This window comes from Salvia hispanica, chromosome 1 (assembly GCF_029641045.1).
Source record: "Salvia hispanica isolate PSC_SH4W2 chromosome 1, Shi_PSC_v1, whole genome shotgun sequence".
NCBI classification, from domain to species: Eukaryota; Viridiplantae; Streptophyta; class Magnoliopsida; order Lamiales; family Lamiaceae; genus Salvia; species Salvia hispanica.
Window position 1 is genome coordinate 26,957,523 of NC_142692.1, and position 19,956 is coordinate 26,977,478.

Genomic DNA, 19,956 nt, shown 5'->3' on the forward strand with positions numbered 1-19,956 from the left:
ATACCTTTTGCTTCTAAGTTCTAAACATAACTCACTTCACACTCATTTATCTACCCTTCATAATTTCCCTCTTAATCTTCTTTCATTTCATTTTCCTTTGTCTACAAACAATAATTCATTAATCTTCTTAATGAATATTTTAAATTTTAGTAACAATAAATAATTAAATTACTAAATTTCAATCACATTTTTTAAATTCATTACTTTTTGATTAATCTACAGAATAATTTATACTACTTCTGTCCCTGAAAATTTGATACAGTTTACCATTTCGATCCGTCCCTGAAAATTTGATACACTTCACTTTTACCATTTTTGGTAGTGGACCCCATATTCCACTAACTCATTCATACTTACATTTTATTATAAAACTAATACTTTAAAAGTAGGACTCACATCCCACCAATTTTTTCAACTCACTTTCCATTACATTTCTTAAAACCCGTGTCGGGTCAAAGTGCAGCAAATTTTGGGGGACGGAGGTAGTATATGTATTCTAAATAAGATATATGTGAATTAAACATAAATAGTTAAAATGTAGAAAATTAATAGCTACGGGTTATGGATGCAAGCTGTGGGCTTTGGTTTCATTCATCGTTGTCGTGTCATTGTCAACGCTTTCTTCATGTTTTACTTAATCAACATTGTCCCACGACTCTCACCCAAATAAATTGACTATTTTCATTCAAGTCAGTAAGCTAAGCTCTCCAATTGTAAACAGAAACGAAGTAATAATATACTATTACTGTAAAATGATTTAGATGAAATATACAAATGTCACTTATTATTACGCACAAGGCTCACAAGTCCATTTGAGTTTGGCGTTCAACCAAACAATCTTGATAATAGAATCCTTGTTGGTAAGTCTGGAATTGGAAAATATGAAATAGATTTAGTAATCAAAATATACAAGCCTAGACTCCAGTTTCCGGTCCGGGGTCGGAACCCCACCATTTTTATAGAAGCTGCAATAGAAAATAAATGAGAGAGCAGAGCAGAGGATTTCGTGGCCATAAAAACAATGGAGTGAAACATTTGGTACCTACAATCGCTATACTATATTACAAGTGAAGAAGAAAATGAAGGACGTTGAAATAGATTCATGAATACCACTTGTATTTATAGGTATACCTTAAGATCCAATGAGTTTCTTCCATCGAGCGTATCCCAGAACAAGAACAAATAGCACCACACACACAGCTGTCATAAGCCCAACAACTTCACCAAATATCCCATTAATGTTGTACAACGTGCATGGAATGTTCATTCCAAATATTCCAGCTAGACCAGTTTCCACTGCAATGGCGAATGAAGCACTCGTCAAAGTCAACTGCAGCTGAATAAGTTCGTTTCTTTGATTGTCAAGCTGGATATTAACATAATCTTCTGTGTCATCGATATATTCTCGTACCTGCAGGTTTATTATGCCAGCAATACAATAGCTTAATAAAATATCTCCCTGATAATTTGCTATTAAACTAAGATTCTCCGTGAAGAACAATAGCAGGCAACATATTGCCATATAAAGTAAGACGGGTAATATGTTAAGCAACCAGTGATAGTTATGAGGTTTAACAGCTACAACTAACAAACTTAGCTCAAACTGATGCTTGAGGAGAATTGTGAAACTGCATTTATCTGACCAGGTAGACTAAGTGTATGAATTATTAAAAAGCTACCCTAAAAGATCAAGAAATACAGAGTATGCTGGAAGAAGAAAACTCACAGATAGAATTTTATTACGGGTGCCATCCAATTGCATGAAGTATGCTTCAAGGAGCATTTCTAGGTCCTCCACATCCTGGTCATTCAGATAATTGCTCACAAGACTACCACTTCTGGCAGAGTTGAGCCGACGGAGATTAGGTGCACCAGGAACAATGCTATTGGATGTAGGATCAACGGACTCAGCTTGTTGATTCTGTATCCACTTCCGAGTTAAGTATAATTGGGCCATATCTTCATTGTCATCTAAAAGATGTTCAATTTCATCCCTCACCTACCACCATGCCATGTGTGGAATCAAATATGAGAGGAAATAAATGTCTCTTATGAAGAAGAAAACCATCAATATGAACATTTTAAGATATAACAGTAAAGTAAAGTATGACTGATCAGCTTGTACTCGAGTCATAACAGCCAAAATATAGTAGTCCAGCTTCTTAGAGTTTTACTTGCTTTGGAGTCTACCTTTACAGTTTACACTCATAATCTCAAACCACAGAGTCTTAAAACTACATTTAGTTTTTCTTACTGACATGACATAACTGAAATCCAACCAGCTACTGCAAAGTAAGATACTACGGAGCATTTTTTAAAACTAATTCATCTATGCATGATAAGATAATCTGAAAATTTGATGGTAAAAAGGAATCTCAATGTCCAACGTTATATAATAAAAGAGAGTCAGAGATGGAATTAGATCCAGAATGCAGTTCCAGCTGAAGGATGAGTTCAGTTGCAACTAAGTAAGTAATACTTACAATACAATGCATTATAGATTCATAAGGTTTTAATAGCTTCAAGATAAATGAGTCAATGCTAGCGATATGAAAACCTTGAACATGGCTTCACAATTATTGACATTAAATCGAGTCACTTAGCTAGTTTCATAGGTCCTATTAGGAGGTCCCTCTAACAGATGCTAGCAATCATAAACAACCAATAGCCTTACTTGCATGTCATGTGCATCTAGCACTTCCAGTTCCAATATAAAACAAGAAAGAGGATGCTTGGTTATCCTTTACCCTCCAATTGATGCCTAAAGACTCGACAATCTTTTTACCCTTCTATCAATTCAGAAAAGGTCCAAACATTAAGAAGGTGATCATGCAGAACATTGAACAAGAAAAATGAAATGAGAACACACGACAAATATCAGTGACACACTAAAGCCTCTTTTACAAACTAGACGATGTTTTGACATAGATGGCATTTGATCTGATGTAGAAGCAGTACTGTAAATAGAGGACAAATTACACAGTTGCCACCTAAAATTTGCATGTGGTCATGGTAAAAAAAAAAAAACCACTTAATAGCTTCTTTTTTTTTGGGGGGGGGGGGGGGGTGGGGTTAGAAATTGTGTTAAACTAAATCCATTTGTGAAGCTGCACATCTTGATTTACAAAATCGAGAAGGTTTATACATCTGACTAAAATTCAGTCAGTTATTTGTGTACAGAAAAAGGGTATTTCTTGTCAGACGACATAAAGAATTTTACCTTTTGTACCCGTGCAAGCAAACGAGTGAGATTACTTTTCAAACTCCGCACTTGCTCAAGGTTCTTGGTGCTAACACTTATGGCCAGTTCATCTAAAGCAGGGTAAGCATCCCTCTCAAGTTCAGCAACACTTGAGTCTAAATATGTGCACACAACCTCTAATGCTATTTCGAGGACCTGGAACTCAAAAGGAAGTTCATCTTGCAAACCATCAGCAGTTTCTGGAGCAGCTAACCATTCTCCAGCTGTGGCAGATTGCATTTCATTGTCTTGAGATGTTTTCTGAGGTAATTGCCGTCTCAGCTGATCCACAAATGGCAGAACCTCCTGTCGAAGAGGATCAAGTAACAACACTTCTTCCGCTGTAACTATTGCCCTTATAAATTCCAAATTGACAATCATGGCTTTTTCCCTAGCTGAAAAAATAAACAAGGAACACATAAGATTCGTTCCAAATAATAAGAAGTTACTGTAATTTCGGTTGCTACCCATGACCCCAACAGAAATCAGTTGCGTACAAAGATGACGCTGAATTGAGGTCATCAGTTTCACCAGCGAAGCGCAGCAAGCATAAAACAAACTGAAAGAGGCAAAATTGGGGATTTCTGTACCAAGAATGCTGGAGGAATGAGAGAAAATAGGGCCGAGAATCCTCAAATCCCTAGCGGGAATCGAAACGCGCTTGATGATGACGGACTTATCGCACTCGATCAGTTCCGACTGGCCGAGGCGATCCATCCGCATCCAGAGGCGAGAGCCAACGGCCTTCTTTTTGGCGGAAGCCTTGCTGGTAGTGACCGCGGCCTCGATCGCCGGAGGAGGAGGAGGCAACGTGGGCGGGACGGACTTCTTCTTCCGCCGGAACGTCAGCTTGCCCATCTCTGCCTCTCTCGCTCTCTCTCTCAATCACTCTCTGTGTGTAGGTATATGAATTCTTCTACCTCTCTCTAGGTTATGGGATTGGGGAGAAATTCCTTTTCCGGAATTCGTCTTCTTCCATAGAATATGTAACTTAGGTTTACTTTCATTCTTCTTCTAACTCAATATACTCAATATTTTGGGATTTTCTCAACACTCAGTTATTCACCGATTTACGGAAAATAAGTATTTTTTAAATTAATATTAAATTTATAATTTTATACTTGGGTCGACTTTAATAAATGAAAAAACCGCATTCGATGTATATCATATATTTTGATTACATATTATGCATTGTTAAATATTTGTAACTAATAGATATAAAAACTTACTGCTAATATTTTGAGGGATGCTAAAAGATATCCAATTCAATCATAACAAATCGCTTTGATTTAAATTAGATTATAGTAGAGTTCTAATCATCAGTAAGTTCACTTTATTTACTTATTCTGAATTAAGAGAAACAAAACAAATGAAACTAATAGTGAAGCCTAAGCTCACTATTTGTAATTGAAGAGCGATTAAACAATGTGATCGAGTAAATTACAAAACCATGCCTTTGACCGAATCCTAATTCATTTTGTAGATTCATAGTTGAAAATGAGACTAATATAAATAATTTAGGTCACTTATTTCCATATTTTATACTCCTTTATTGATGAGTTTGAATTTTATAATAGCAACATTATTAATCATACAATCTCTCCGGGATTAATTTTAAATCATACTGATCACTTTCAAATGTGTCAGCGTCAATTTTAAATAAACAAATATAAATTGATAATAATCCATTAAACGTGCCATTGCACATGCCTCCCAAAGTCCCAATAGTCAACTGCTACCTTATTTTCTTGCTCATTTCATTTTCGAAGTCCCAATATGAACTTGTTTTGCTAATACTGCGTTGGACGATCAACCGCAAACAGACACTTCGATTTTCGAATTAGACCCATTATCATAAAATCAAATTTGATATATAGGATAATTCTATGTATGACTCTCTTTTTCTCTATCTATAGACAAATGCATAAATATAAAACTGGAAGCAGATAACTATTATAGACTTTCATCAGGCAGAGTCTGGAGCAGAAATTTGAAAAACAGATAAAATGTTTATACTTCGTTGGATTAACACTGAGTATATCTTAATCCGAGCAAAATGATATACTATTGCAGGAGAAGTTCTTCGCCTGCGACAAGAAAAAATGATCGATTTCAAGAACACGGTCCACAATAACCGAGAATCTTCCACATGTATGTACACAGCAATAATCAAATCTGAAGCCAATGAGGCAATCATCTCTTCCTTCAAATCAACTGTAAGCTCAAGCAGCATAAACTCTACTTGTGCAAGTGTTCCATGATCTCAATCACTCACTTCAACTGCAGATATTTGGCTGTTACCCACCAGTGTGCTCATTGTATCTAAATGAAAGGTAACCAAGTTGAAAGTTCTTGTCCAGAAAAACTACCCCATTGATCATATCAACCTGAATCAACGTTTGTAACTACGTCAGTCCAACCACCAAGGAGAAGTGGGAACGAGGGCATTCCTCGTACCTGATTTGATAATAAATAGAAATCATAAAACACAGGAGACCTTCCTACCTATATCTAAAAGAAATGACCCTATTGCTCAGGAACTGAGAATACCAAGTACCCGTTGTCCCAGCGTACTCTAATCTCCCTCCCTACTTGCAGCCTTTTCTCTCTTATGATTTTACCCCATTTACCAATCAGGTTGTAATAACTTCCACGCCACTTCAACTTCATCACATACACATCACCCATATCATAATCCCGAGCATTGATTCCAACTTGATGTTCATTCCTTAACTGCTCCCGAGATTGGTGAGTCCAGTAGAAGAGGATGTGATCCTCTACTGCTTTTCCTGGTAATGTAAGGAAAGGATGATTTGTATCCACATCGGACAATGTGAGGGCTTTCTTAATAGGCCAATTATCAGGACCCGGTGTTGCTGTGACATAATGCTCCTCTGGAATAGAGAAGTATAAGCAATTATTTAACCAGCGCAATCTGATCTCTTGCCCAACACCAAGCCCTTTATGTCTAATAACATTAGCCCACTTCGCAACTAGGTTATAGTAATTCCCACGCCACCTTAATTTCAACCCATAAATTTCACCTGTGTCATAGTCTCGAACGTTAATCGGCACCTGCTCTTCTTTCCTCAAAGTTTCCCTTTCTTGTGGCGTCCATTGTGAAAGAATATGCTCTTCAACCAACTTACGAGGCAATGGAAGGAAAGGATGAGTAGTATCAACATCTGATGAGGTCAGGATTTTTCTAATAGGCCAGTGGTCCTGCAGCCTTTGGTCCTGCACCAAGGGTGGTGCTGTAACCAAGCGGACTGGTGGTGGAACTACAACAATCTGCTGTTGTGGTACTGAGAAATGTAAGCAGCCATTAAACCACCGTAGTCTAATTTCCTGCCCAACATCAAGTCCCTTTCCACGGATAACTTTTCCCCATTTTCCAATGAGATTATAATAGCTCCCACGCCACTTCAATCTCATCACATACATATCGCCATTGTCATCATCCTGAGCATTAAACCCCACTTGTCCTTCAGCTCTTAAGATTTCCTGATCTTGAGGTGTCATGTACAATACGATGTTAGTTTCAACTTGTTGCCGGGACAACGTTAGGAAGGGGTGGGTAATATCAATATCAGAGAGCGTAAGTGCTTTTTTGATTGGCCACTGATCTGGCACCTCAGGAACCGCATTATAGTACGACGACCTCTTCATTCCTAAAGTTCAAAAAAGGTCAAACAACATGAGAATTCTTACCAGTCAATTATAGGTAATCTTAAAGAAAAACTTGACATTATAAACTATCCTTGTAGAACAAAATTCCCAGACTCGCTCACTTAGTTGCTATAAACAACATCATATTACTTCAATTCAACCATCACCATTCCAACTTCTAAGCAACTACAATACTAAACTTAGCCTAACAAAGCAACCGTATTACTTTGGGCACCAACAATAGCTATGAGCTACTCATTATTTGAGAAGTCTACTAATAAGTGAATGGAAAAACTGTACGCTCAAGCGTTATGTTTACAACTATTTTTTTTTAATATTTTATAAGAAAAACCTCAATCACTTGACATGGAAAGAATATGGAATGAGAACATGCTGAAAACATAACAGTACAATTTCACCTTTACATAAAGGAAACCAGGAAAGTTTCCAAATTTCACTCGATTAAATGGGAAATAAAATCCAATTAATACAGAATGTATCAAAAGAACCCTGAAAAGTGAAAATAACAAGATTATCGCACGGCATGATAAAACAACAACGATGTCAACAAGAGAATTAATTACATGAATTATCCAGAAACATTCAAAATCTCATCTTTCAACCCTAATTCGGATACAACGTCAAAACCGAGGAAAGAGCTTACTGTGGTATGAATTTACTTGATAAAAGAGGGAAAAACCCCTAGATCCTCGCAAGATGAGAGTAAAAGTAAGCAGCGGAACCCGATCGGAAGAAAATAAACGAGGAGATTATCGGATTGGATTCATAAATTGAGGAGATTGGAAGGTGGTGGCTGCGTCAGAGGAGAAAAAGCGCGCGGCGGCGGCGGCGGAGGTGGGGGAAAGGGGTGTTGAGTAGGTGAGGATGTTTGATTGGGAAGGAGAAATATGAATTGGGCAAGGAGAAGAAATGGAAATGGGTATGATTAAGTTGGAAACGGAGGTGGACATGTCACACCTCTTGCCAAGCAAATTTCTATATTTATCAAGAGGAACAATGTCATGAATTTTGACAAAATTCAGTAAAATAGAAAATAGAAAGAAATAAAATGATTAAAGTAATTTTAGCAGAAAAGGATATATTTTTGTTAAAAAAGTAATTTGTTCAAAGTGATCAACACACTAATAAAAAATACGATTAATTATTATAAACGAAAAGAGTAATACTTATTTATTATACTTTTTCCTTTAGAAAAAATAAATATCATGTTATTCTTGCCAAAAGAAATACTTCCTCCATTCCAAAAAATTATAGACAATTAATATGATACGGGAATTAAGATAAAATTGATAACGTAAATAAATTAAGAGAATAGTAGTTAAAGTAGTGTTAGCGGATAGTGAGACCCACATTATTAGTACTCGCTCCATCCCAACTGAGTTGAGTCGTAATTCTTTTCGGGACGTCCTAATAAAGTTGAGTCATTTTCCTTTTTGACAAAAAAAACTAAACATTCAATTACTCTTACTTTATTTCATCATCTATTTTACTCTATCTTTTATCTCTCCTACTTTTTTCTCTTTCCTATATTTTTTTTATACTTTCATTTAATCCATTTAACATAATTTCGTAATCTCCGTGTCCAAAAGTTTTGTACTCCATCAACTTAGTTGGGACGGAGAGAGTACTGTTTAATGATGGTATAACTTGTAAATAATTTTATGTATTAATGGAGTAATAAATTGGGATAACATTCCAAAAATAGAATGCATATATTTTTTTTGGGACGGAGTATAACTTTTAATGAGATTGTAGACAATATCATCTGCTCATAATATATATATATATATATATATATATATATATATCACACTTTTCCTTTTTAGTTTGTATAAAAGATGTCATATTTAATAAATTTTTTCTCTTGTGTTAATATAAATATACTATTTTTTTTCTCCACTTAACATACAAAACAATACTCCTGTACCTTAAAATCTCGTCAATTATCCAAGTGTGTCATTTGTAATTACAAGATAGAAAAAGTAGTACTACTAGCATTGTTAGGGCATGTTTGATACCCATATTAAGAAAAGAGGTGTTAAAAAGCCAAATAAGATTTTGAACATGGATAAGGTATTGCTTCGTTTGTGCTTAATACATGATGGAAATGGTCATCGTCTCACCGATTAGTCATCTATATATTTGATACTCCATATATTCGGTTAGTGGCACATGAACAATATTGGCATTGTTACCCCTAACATTTTTTAAGAGATTTTCGCTGTAATGATGTTAGACCACCTTCAAGGGTACACTAAAACCTAAAATGGGATAGGTATTTAGTTCCAATAGTATTTAAAAATTAATCATATTTTTGGTTTTTGAGAAAAAAAATACCTATCTTTAGGTTTACACTAAATCAATATCTAAAAGTTTTTCAAATTTTGTGAGTAAAAAATGCATAATATAGAGAATATTATTTTTAAGTTTGAGTTTGGTGTAAATGGTTGGAGTAAAATCAATATTTAGTGTGAGATTTACTCTAAAATGAGTTTGAGTTTAGTGGAATGGTCGGAGATGCTCTTAAGACACTTTGTGACGCTTTGCGTTTGTCAAAAGTGAATGTGTCAAAACTTTTTATGAGAAATTAGTTAGGGAAAAGTTAAATAGATAAGGTATATTCTTATTTATCTTTTAAAAAATATTTATACCTTTTTAAAAATAATGGATATTATAAAAAATAAAATTAAAAAAATAAAATAAAAATAAATTTATACTTTTTTTTTTATTTTTATTATTATCAAGAAAAGATAAAAGATAGAGAAGCGTGTGAGGTTGGATGCAAATAGTAATGTATATGACATGAGTATATCTACCCATGCCATAAGGATCAGGCATGAATATGATGCACCCACCCACCCTGCATTCTTTTAATTCTTAAACCCATTCGATGCAGGCCGGCCCAATCACTTAACAACTGAATTTGAACTGAGTTGTGTTTACATAGCCCAACCCATTCCACTATAGACATGGGTTTGGGTTGGACTGAACCTCAATCTTGGACTTGGATTCCCTGCTGTTAGAGGAATCACAGCGAGGGTGCTGCCCCTCACATTCAAATTTTTTTAGGGAGTAGTAAGGCGTACATAGTGACATCTGTATTTAGTGGCCTAAATAGATCATAATATTATGGCAAAATATTGACGCATAATATTTGTGACAGCAGTGGATTAGAAAACTGACAAACAGTATAAAAATTGATTAAAGACCACACAAATTAACATTGAAATATGACGTGTGATCTAGCGTAGATGGATGTGGACGTGTGTGGATGAAATTAAGCAAATTAATTCATAAAGATATACTACTCCACTAGTAGTTTTGTCTGCACAGGGAAAGAAAAGATGTAGTAGAAGAAAATTTGTAGGAGTAATTCTCATTTTAATTGCCAGTCTTAATTGTAGTCAATATTCGCTTCACCAGGCCCTGACTTTAAGTATTCTTATTAGATCTAATATAGTCCAATTTGAGTTTAAGACAATGGTTTTTAAATTTTGAGTTTTGATATGATAAAATCTTATACAGGATTAATTAACACAGTAATGGGTCTACTGACACAGAAAAGGAGAACGAAAAAAAAAACGAAAAAGGAGGAGATGATAAGAAAAGTTTAACATCCAATGAAACAAGAGAAATCCGCCACGTGGCAGATGAGCTTGTGTAAACCACAAGCACTCTTGGAGCTAAATGGTGTCACCTCGAAGCAAGAACCACAGAAGCAAGCGTATCTCCGAACCACATCATAATATCACAATCTATCTAGATTAAAGTTTGTCCATTTATTCAAAATATTTAGTAATAGGACTATATGCTTTCGATATTGACAAGTGGTGCCTAGCAAATTTATTGCGTTTCCAAAAATAGATCGAAACTGTTTTTTCGTACTCCTACAAGATAATATCATTTCCACTCGAATTCTGCATAGGATTAATACTTGAATAAAAATAATGCTGCTGTTTCAAGTTGGTCGCTTGCCTAATTAATCTCTCATACATAATTGTAATTGTCAACCCAAAAAAAGAGGATTAATTTGGCATAATTTTGAAAACAAAATCAATACCATTCTAGTATTAATATTAGTAATTGGAAGTGTTGAAAAATAATAGGAGTGTACCGGTTAAGTTCTTTTCCAATAGTAATTATAAAAAAGGAGAAAAAGAAGAGATAATGAAAATGATAAAAGGAACCACAAAAATGGGCCACGTAGCGGATGAGGGGCGACCACACTCTCTATTTCTACAAAGGCCTCTCTCAATTCATGAATTTGAGATCAAAGACAAACACTCAGACTCAGCAATGGCTAGCCTCGCAAGCACAATGTTCAGCGCCGCCATGGTCCCCCGCAAGCCGGCATTCGGCGGCACCAGCCTCCGTTCCCTCCCAAACCTGAAGCAGGCGGCTCTGTTCGGGCTGAAGTCGAGCAGGGGAGGAGGAGCCACGTGCATGGCAACGTACAAGGTCAAGCTGTTGACTCCCGATGGAGAGGTGGAGTTCGACTGTGACGATGACGTCTACATCGTGGACCAGGCCGAGGAGAAGGGCATTGATCTGCCCTACTCGTGCCGTGCGGGCTCCTGCTCCTCCTGCGCCGGGAAGGTCGTCAGCGGGACCGTCGACCAGTCCGACGGAAGCTTCCTCGACGACGATCAGCTTTCTGAAGGATGGGTGCTCACCTGCGTCGCCTTCCCCACCTCCAACGTCGTCATCGAGACTCACAAGGAAGAGGAAATTTAATTCATTTTATCACTCTAGGCTTTGCTGTCTTCAGGAATACAGAGCACTCATTTCATAATAAGTACTACTAGTTACAAACAACTTGTTTTCTTCTATATTTATTTGCACTGTTTGCAACTCCACTTTTTTCATGCGTCTCTTTTCCTCTACTCTACTTACACCGGAGTGACCACTCAATTCAAATTTGTTGATTTTTATTTTGTGCGCTGCAACACTTATTTCAATTTGTGTACGACCCAACAATATCAGACTTGTTCAACATGCTGTACCAGACAAGCCTATAATATTTTTATCCATAAAACAAAATTAGCATCCTCTTATGCGGTGGCAGTCAAGATCAAAGTTTATTTTCTAGATATGCTTTTCTATGAATGGGAATACACCACGGGACAAAACTCCATGTAATGCAGATCATAAAACTATAAATCATTGTAAATAAAATAAAGCAAATTGAGGATAAAAGCAGCGGGAAAGTATTAGAAGACGCAACCACAACAGAAACGGATGAAATATTACTTATTAATGAGTAATGACAAATTTTACAACACGCCAGATCTATCCAGGAAACCCTTCAGTTGGCAAGAAACATAAACAGATGAATAAAAATCACTGGGCAATATGAACCCCACAATTTATGTTAAATAAATTACCTTCATATCGGTGCGATAGTTTCGCAGCATAAATGGAAGTCAATGAACCTATCATGGTTTCGCCCCATTAATAGTCGGAGCAACACCTCTAGTTGTCTTCGCATAGGCAACATATTCGCTGTACGGCATGGTAAATAGTGTGCTTTGGTAACGGGTAAGCTGGATGCTCTTTCGCAGTTGTTCAGTGATGGTGCCTCTGTAACCCGCTTTTCTAATCAATGAATCAATTGCTTCAACAATTGTCCACCCTTGCATGATAAAGGGAATGAAATATCAGAAACTGAGTGCAGAAGAGTTGGGGAATCATACCACACCAAATTGTTCGTCAATCCAATAAAAGAGAATTAGCAATGCAAGTTACCTTCATGAGCAGCAACCTCAGGTAAGTAGGTGGCACTTCGCCTTGTATTGTAGTCAGGATCAGTAAATTCAATAATTATTCCATGCTTCCCAACCTGGATATACACACATTTGATACAAACAGAAATCAGGTCCTGAATCAAAGAACCAGCCTATGTATTTAATATTGAGCAAACAATTCAATGATTACATTAATAAGGAGTTTCAGAAGTTAATGAAGTACAGTACATAGACATTAAAAAGGGGGAAATTGCAACTAAAATGCCAATTAGAATATAGGTAATTCCAGATGAACTACAAGGATTAGTTGCATCAAGAGGATAGTTAAATGATAGGTCAGGAGTGGTTTGCAAGCAAAAAGGTAATTGATTGCCCACATGAAGTGAGCATATATTTGGTAACAGTTGCACTAACCTCCCAGTCGAGGTAGTCACGAGCAGTTTCATAATTTGTCAAAATGGAAACTGTACATTCTAAGGAAGGTAGTTCTTTAGCTTGTATTGGGGGAAATCGTCGATCCCTGAGGGCACTGAGACATTTAAAACAAGAAATATAAAAACAATGCTCTCTGAGATTTTTGGAATTACAGTCAAATGTCAAATCAAGTAAAACTCGACAAATTCAACATAGAAAACAAGATATAGACTTATAAAATCATCGATATCAATGTGGCATACCAAAAGTTTGAAATGTAGAAAGCATGAGATGCTAATTTACATTCAAAGAAGATTTTTAAGAGAATACCATCCATCTAACAAGGAGGAGTTAAAAAGTTAATTAGGTTAATGCATGTAATAGAACTACTAAGTATACAAGGTGCATAACAGAAACATCTAACTCAAATATAGATAAAAAAAGACTTATCAGTGGAAAGTAGGAAAAACATAATGTAAGTGCTCAACTCTGATGCCTAAGTAATAAAGAGTACGTGTCATACTCTTGGTACTAGAAGTTCAAACCTTTTTCTTTCATTACCTTGTTAAAGCATAGTCCTTGAAACCATTAACTATGCCGCGAGCTTCCAAAGTCCCTATGCATCCACGTAAACGAGGTTCCCCACCATTGATCACTTTTTTCCAGGTCACGAACAGTGGACTGCAAACAGATAAGTGCACAAAGCACAAACCATATAAGTTTTTTTTTTCTGATTCCACCGTGCACCTTATGTTACTCAAGACTCAAAGCTGGTCAGTTGAAAAGCGGAAGACATTCTTTTAGTGACTAAGGAAGAAATTTATAGACATCTCAAGGGTTTAATTAAGAAAAGAAACAAGTATAAACCCAAAAACAGACTTTTGAGAGCATTAGCAAGTCTATTCTTAATTGATCATTCCACCCAGGCAAACATAGGTGAAATATTAATCAAAACAATGACAAGGAAGAAAATAGTAAGAATCATAGCCCCTGCATCAGCACAAATCGAAAAACAAACTTATCAATCGAAACTTTGTAATTCCAAAATATGATTCGGTTGCATATCATACACAGCACAGCAGTGATAATTAGATGAAATCCATTTTAGAAAAACATTAGACAATTCCAAACATAATAACGCTGAAGAAAAGAGCAGCACCGACGCCAATAAAACCAAAAAAACACCGCAAAAACAGAAGTCAGAATCCGAATGTACAATGCTCAAACTAAGCAAAAACAATTCCACATGAAAACCAGAAAAACGAAATTAAGGGAATAAATAAGATGTAATCCATACTGTTGGCCCTCATCGAAGGCAGGAAGAGGAGGCTCCTCGTTGTTGTAGTGCGCCACCAGTGTGTCGAAGCAGTACACCACCATCTCCCTATTTGCCGACACCATTTTCTTCTATTAAATTCAAGAACTAAAATTCGTGTAGCAACAGATACAAAGGGAGAGTGAATTTGATCCGATCGGAAACCGAATCGGGTGTTAGCAAACAGAGAGAAGGATTGAATTAGGGTGGCGATGGATGGAGGGAACTACTCTTTCTTCCCCTTTTGTTCACTAATAATTGAGCTTCTGTCCATCAAATATATTCCAGTATAAATTTAAATTGAATTGAATCAAATTACGTTGCATAGAAAAGATCGGGCCCACATAATAATTTTAAATTGAATTGAATCAAATTACGTTGCATAGAAAAGAAAGATCGGGCCAGATAATACTATCTCTGTTCACCTAAAATAAGCATAGTTGTATATGATATGAGTTTAATGTACAATTGATAAAATAAAAAAGTATAAAAAACGAGTGTGTCTAAGATTTTTAATGGCGGACAAATGAAGTAATTATTTAATGAATACTCAATTCAGTTTTTCTGAATAAAACAATGAATAAAACAAATGCAGAAAAATAGCAACTATTCACCATGATAAACAGACAAAGAGAGCTTTAAAAAAATCAAACAATTAACTTGACAAACTAATTAACGAAACTACCTAATCCCATATCAGAAGTGCGGTAGATAGAGTATGAGAACATAAATTCATTAAAGTGAAAAAAGAAAATCAAGATAGGACGGGGTCAATGGCCGATCCATAAGGCTCATCGCCTAGTTGGCGACCTCCATTGCACTTTGGAGAGGCGCATGTCTAAGATCAGCCCGAGTGGTTGAGTATGCGTCACAATTTATGATTAATTATCTCAATTATATACAGTAGTATATATATTTATACTCTGTTGGAAATTAGATAAGTATATCATTTTATTAAGAAAAAACTTACTATTTTGATTGTTTTTTTTTTCATTTATGACTAACATTAGCTGCTCGAAGAAATATAATTATAATGATTTAAGGTATTCTCAACTTAGTTTTTCTAAATGAAATAAATGAAGAAAAAATAGCAACTATTCATCAAATATTCATAATTTCCAATAAAAAATATAAAATAGACAAAGAGAGCTTAAAATAAATCAACCAATTAAGTGACAAACTAATGAACGAAACTACCTAATCCCACATCGAAAGTGTGGTAGATGGGGTATGAGAAACGAAATTCATTAAAGTGGGAAAAGAAAATCAAAATAATACTTACCTGGACGGGGTCAATGGATTATCCATAAGGCCCATCGCCTAGGTTGGCGACCTCCATTGCACTTTGGAAGGGTGTCTGCCTAAGATTGACCCTAGTGGTTGAGTCTGCGTCATAATTTGTTCTAGAGGGGGCATGTGTTCGCGCTTTCCCTGCCCAATTGATACGCTCGGATTTTGCACTATTTTAAGGCCGTTATTTGGTCCGTTTTTTTTTATGTCAAAGTCACTCTACACGTCCATTATTTGCATATTTTGTTTATTTTGGTATTTTGACGTGTTTTGTGAGAAACGTGCATAATTGAGCCGAAAAGGGAGCCAAAACGCAAAGTCTGGAAATCTGGAGTCCGACAGCGACCGGCGTCCGCCGGGCAATGCAGCGTTCCGCCTCGGAAAAATACGCTTTGAAGAGAAGTCTCGTCCGGCTACCGCCGGAAGTCGTGCGGCGGTCGGCCGCCGAGGAAACAGACTCTCTGGACTCCAACGCGGCGACCGCCGACCAAGGTGCGGCGGCCCGCCGTAGAAAGGCGGCGAATCCAAGATGCCCTAGATTTGTTCCAAGATTTACCATATTTTGGAGATCTTTTCCTTCTACAACAAGGATTGGTTTTCCCTTATAAATAAGACCCCAAGCTTCATCAAAAGAGAGAGCTTCTACTTGCAAAATAATTCATAGAGATCAAGAGCTAGAGTACTTCACTTTTTGTGCAAGGAATTGGAGAAGGATTTTAAGAATATCAAGAACGACAAGGATTCAACCTACGGGTTTTGTTTGCTTTAGTTTTATGTTCAAATTGTCTTCCCTTCAATCTATGTGTTTAGCTTATTTCATCATGTGTAACTAAACTCATAGGATTCTAGGGATGTGTTAGTAACGACTTTGGTTATACAATTTCTTTTTCTATTTAATATCCGTTTTGTTTTTACTTTGTTTCTTCCCTAAGTAATTCTGATGTTGCATGATTGAGTGACACAATCATGTATGATTTAATATAGCTTGCTTCATAACTGTGACAGAGTTCTAGCGAGTTAGATTCACTTAGTAGACGTTATAGTTAGCTTCCCTTAAAACGGCACTGTTAATTGAGAGTGAGGACTTTTCAAGGGTCTTAGGAGCTTTTTGGAGTTACGTGTTAGGATTGACAACCCTAATTTTGTAATCAAGGTTTGTATCGCATGGGCATAAGTTAGGTGACTCGTCCTTTCAAAGTATAAACTGTGCTAGGGTATTGTAGTTGGAATTTGTATAACCATAACTGTGAACGCAAATCCCTGGGATTCCCTTATCTCTATCGATTATCTCCGTGTTTTATTTGCATTTAGTTGTTATATGCTTTTTATTGTTTTTAGTTTTCAAAAGTTTTTCAAAACCTACTTGCTTTTCCAGATAGTAATTCAGTCTTAGTAGAGGATAGACACTTTGTGTTTGCCTTCCATGTGTTCGATATCCGGTACTGACCTTTGGCTATACTATATATACTCTGTATACTTGCAGGTTTATTTTAGTGCTAATAAAAAGTGCATCACCAATTTAATTCTAATTTTTTAATTTCATTTATTTATTTTTTTCTCAAAGTAATATTTTAAGCTAATATATTGTACTGTGTAGTATTTTGTTAGTGTAACGTACATTGTGTTGTTTAACATATTAATACCTAAAATGAAGAAAGTTAAAACTAGACAATTGCCGAGAAATTGAACTTTTGTCTAATGATACATAAGTCGTGAGTAAAATCAGATATCCAGATTCATTTATTAGTTGCAATAGATAATGGCCGTAATTAGAGCTATATTTTTTCCTTTCTCAATTCACTCAGACTCAACACAACAACAAATACACTATACTGTTTCTCGCATCGCTGACACATGAAACATTGCTCCAAGCCACCCTAGATAAATATGGGATAATTTCCCATTACGCATCATGCAGTTGCGCATTGAGTCACATAGAGAATTATTCTTTTGTCTTTTACTAAAGAATATCGTGTGGTCGTCGCTGTTCAAGCAACATACGCCATTTTTTAGAGGGTGTTTTCTTCATGAAACCCCATAAATTAAAGTTTAATTTGTGATTATTTTTCTCAATTATTTGTAGTATATATGTTTGTACCATGTATGAAATCTGATAAGTATATTATTTATCAAGAAAAAACTTACTATTATTATTAATTTTTTTCATTTATGACTTACATTAGCAACTCGAAGGAAATAAATGATGAAATCATAGCAACTATTCACCAAATGTTCATAATTACCATTGAAGCTTATAAATAGAAAAATAGAGCTTAAAATAAACCAAACAATAAAAGAAACTACCTAATCCCACGTCGGATGTGTGATAGATGAAGTATTGTAACAGAAATTCATTAAATAGAGAAAATAAAATCAAGATGCATAATTACCTGGACGGGGTCAATGGATTATCCATAAGGCCCATCGCCTAGGTTGGCGATCTCCATTGCACTTCGGAGGGGTGCCAGCCTAAGATCGGCCCAAGTGGTCGAGTCTGCGTCATAATTTGTTCTAGAGGGGGCCTGCGCTGGCGCAGCCCCTGCCCAATTTAATTTTAATTTGTTATATTATTTATTTATTTTGTCCATATGTACTCTCTCTGTTCCAAGGTAGTAAAGTGAGCAGAGTTGAAGAGAAAAAAAATGGCTAGACGAAGGAAGTCAATAGCTGAGGGCAACAAAGACTATTCATACCTCGCTGGACCCACTTCAACGCTTATAAATAAAGGAGCATGCAACACACGCCAGAGATGATTTTGCTCTCAGCTCACACACTCACACACACACTTGGGAAAAATGGGAATTCTTGGGTAGTTAAGGGTTTCTAGGGGTTCATCTTTGGCGAAAGTCAGTGGTAACACCGTCCTCACGGAGGGCGAAGAAACAATCTGTTTACATTCAGCTTTTTGCACCTTTATTCCGTCGAACTCCATCGTTTTGGAAGTCGATTTGGTTGTTTGCTATTTCCATTATCTATGCATTTGGTTTATGTCATGATGGTATTTATTTTGTGTTGATTTACGTTGATTCTGAGTTTTTGTTTGAGGTTTTATTTCGGCAGTTGAATGTTATTCTCTGTTTTAGATAATTCTGTGCTTGATCTGGAAAATAGGTTGTGGATCTGAATTGTTGTTGTTGATCGGTGGTTGTTTGGCGAATCTGTAGCTATGGGTATACTTTTGGTTGGAGTTTGTGTCGGATGCTTGGATCCGGAGTGGATTTAGCATCCGAAGTTGGATCTGAACAGGGGAATCAAGTTGTGCATGGATTTCGAACTTTTTGTTCTCTTTTCATTTTACTTCATCTAGTTGTCGCAGATCTGCTTAGTTTTAAATTGTTCTTCGTTTAATTGCTTTAAATTCAGTCTGCTTCGTTTCCTATTCACGTTCCATCTCTGTTTCTACTGAAATTTTTATGCAAATTGATTGGAGAAGATGATGTCGCTGTTAGTTGGTACTTTAGTTAGTTGTTTTTCAGCTTTTTAGCTGTACTTTACCTTTTCAGCAAATGGTCTCCACCGTCAATTCATTTCCCAGGTCTAGGTAATTTAGAAAATAGTTTCTTAGATCTAGTGACTGTCTTGTTTTTCCAGTTATATGCATGATTTTTGTTCAGCCTAGATCTAGATGTTAGCGCAGCAGATTTCACTCCAAGTTTTGTTTAATCTTCTCAACCCAAAAAATGCGTGGCAGCAACCAATCCAAAAATAGTCCCGAATCCTTGAGCATGTTTAATTGCGCATTCATCTCTGTAGGATCGATCCCTACTTCCCTGTGCTAATTTTAGTATACGTGGTTGAGGGTTTTGAAGCGATATTCTGTGTGTCCAACGACCGAGATCTTCCAACGTTCCGTAAGTTCCTAGACCCTGTGATCTAGTGGATTCGCTGGACCTAGGAAACTTGTTATTCCTTTCTGTGCATGCAGTCTCTAAACAAGAAGAAAATTCGCAAGCTTCATGGAGTCATTTATTTTTTGCACTTAATTTTAAAAAATGATACTTAATAAATGCTCTTTCTTTCCCACTCAAAATGTCCACATTTTTCAGTGGCACGGGGTTATAGAAGGAGTTGTTACATGTAGTAAGTAGAGAGAAAAATGTAGTTGAATATTTTAAAGAGGAGCTGTGGATTTATAACCAAATGTAGAAAGTGGTTATCTTAAATGGAACAAACTAAAATGGAAAGGTGAATATTTTAAATAATACCGAGGGAGTAGTTAATGTGGAGAGATGTAATATAAGAGAGAGAGATTATTGAAAAGA

General features: G+C 36.2%; 4 protein-coding genes and 3 non-coding genes across 11 annotated transcripts; 4 read left to right on the plus strand and 3 right to left on the minus strand.

Moving 5' to 3' along the window:
• Positions 1–756: 756 nt before the first annotated feature.
• Positions 757–4,261, minus strand: MGT6 (magnesium transporter 6). Of its 2 annotated transcripts, none has more exons than XM_048120876.2 (5): positions 3,832–4,261; positions 3,221–3,636; positions 1,727–1,999; positions 1,132–1,411; positions 757–866 (listed from the first exon to the last, which is right to left on the minus strand). In XM_048120876.2, exons 1-4 carry the CDS (start codon positions 4,097–4,099, stop codon positions 1,133–1,135), a joined length of 1,236 nt encoding a protein of 411 aa, XP_047976833.1. In that variant the 5' UTR covers positions 4,100–4,261; the 3' UTR covers positions 757–866; position 1,132. The 2 variants fall into 2 exon arrangements, with proteins under 2 accessions (XP_047976833.1, XP_047976832.1); XM_048120875.2 differs by having other exon boundaries at positions 757–965.
• Positions 4,262–5,172: 911 nt separating this feature from the next.
• Positions 5,173–7,882, minus strand: LOC125219033 (uncharacterized). Of its 4 annotated transcripts, none has more exons than XM_089063264.1 (3): positions 7,591–7,882; positions 7,330–7,420; positions 5,173–6,912 (listed from the first exon to the last, which is right to left on the minus strand). In XM_089063264.1, the coding sequence occupies exon 3, from the start codon at positions 6,908–6,910 to the stop codon at positions 5,768–5,770; it is 1,143 nt and encodes a 380-aa protein (XP_088919390.1). In that variant the 5' UTR covers positions 6,911–6,912; positions 7,330–7,420; positions 7,591–7,882; the 3' UTR covers positions 5,173–5,767. The 4 variants fall into 4 exon arrangements, with proteins under 4 accessions (XP_088919390.1, XP_088919389.1, XP_047976838.1 ...); XM_089063263.1 differs by having other exon boundaries at positions 7,575–7,882; XM_048120881.2 differs by lacking the exon at positions 7,330–7,420 and having other exon boundaries at positions 5,173–5,628; positions 5,747–6,912; positions 7,575–7,881.
• Positions 7,883–11,182: 3,300 nt separating this feature from the next.
• On the plus strand, positions 11,183–11,862 carry LOC148933519 (ferredoxin-A-like). Its single transcript, XM_089062560.1, has one exon. It carries the CDS (start codon positions 11,228–11,230, stop codon positions 11,663–11,665), a length of 438 nt encoding a protein of 145 aa, XP_088918686.1. The 5' UTR covers positions 11,183–11,227; the 3' UTR covers positions 11,666–11,862.
• A 294-nt stretch (positions 11,863–12,156) lies between these two features.
• LOC125219764 (uncharacterized protein At2g38710-like) lies at positions 12,157–14,671 on the minus strand. Its single transcript, XM_048121820.2, has 5 exons — positions 14,387–14,671; positions 13,651–13,770; positions 13,090–13,204; positions 12,677–12,770; positions 12,157–12,563 (listed from the first exon to the last, which is right to left on the minus strand). The coding sequence occupies exons 1-5, from the start codon at positions 14,488–14,490 to the stop codon at positions 12,367–12,369; spliced, it is 630 nt and encodes a 209-aa protein (XP_047977777.1). The 5' UTR covers positions 14,491–14,671; the 3' UTR covers positions 12,157–12,366.
• A 1,007-nt stretch (positions 14,672–15,678) lies between these two features.
• On the plus strand, positions 15,679–15,839 carry LOC125185744 (U1 spliceosomal RNA). Its single transcript, XR_007170245.1, has one exon. It is a non-coding gene; the product is annotated as a U1 spliceosomal RNA (small nuclear RNA).
• A 1,771-nt stretch (positions 15,840–17,610) lies between these two features.
• On the plus strand, positions 17,611–17,730 carry LOC125185723 (U5 spliceosomal RNA). Its single transcript, XR_007170227.1, has one exon. It is a non-coding gene; the product is annotated as a U5 spliceosomal RNA (small nuclear RNA).
• Positions 17,731–18,076: 346 nt separating this feature from the next.
• LOC125185755 (U1 spliceosomal RNA) lies at positions 18,077–18,237 on the plus strand. Its single transcript, XR_007170256.1, has one exon. It is a non-coding gene; the product is annotated as a U1 spliceosomal RNA (small nuclear RNA).
• The last annotated feature ends 1,719 nt before the right edge of the window (positions 18,238–19,956 follow it).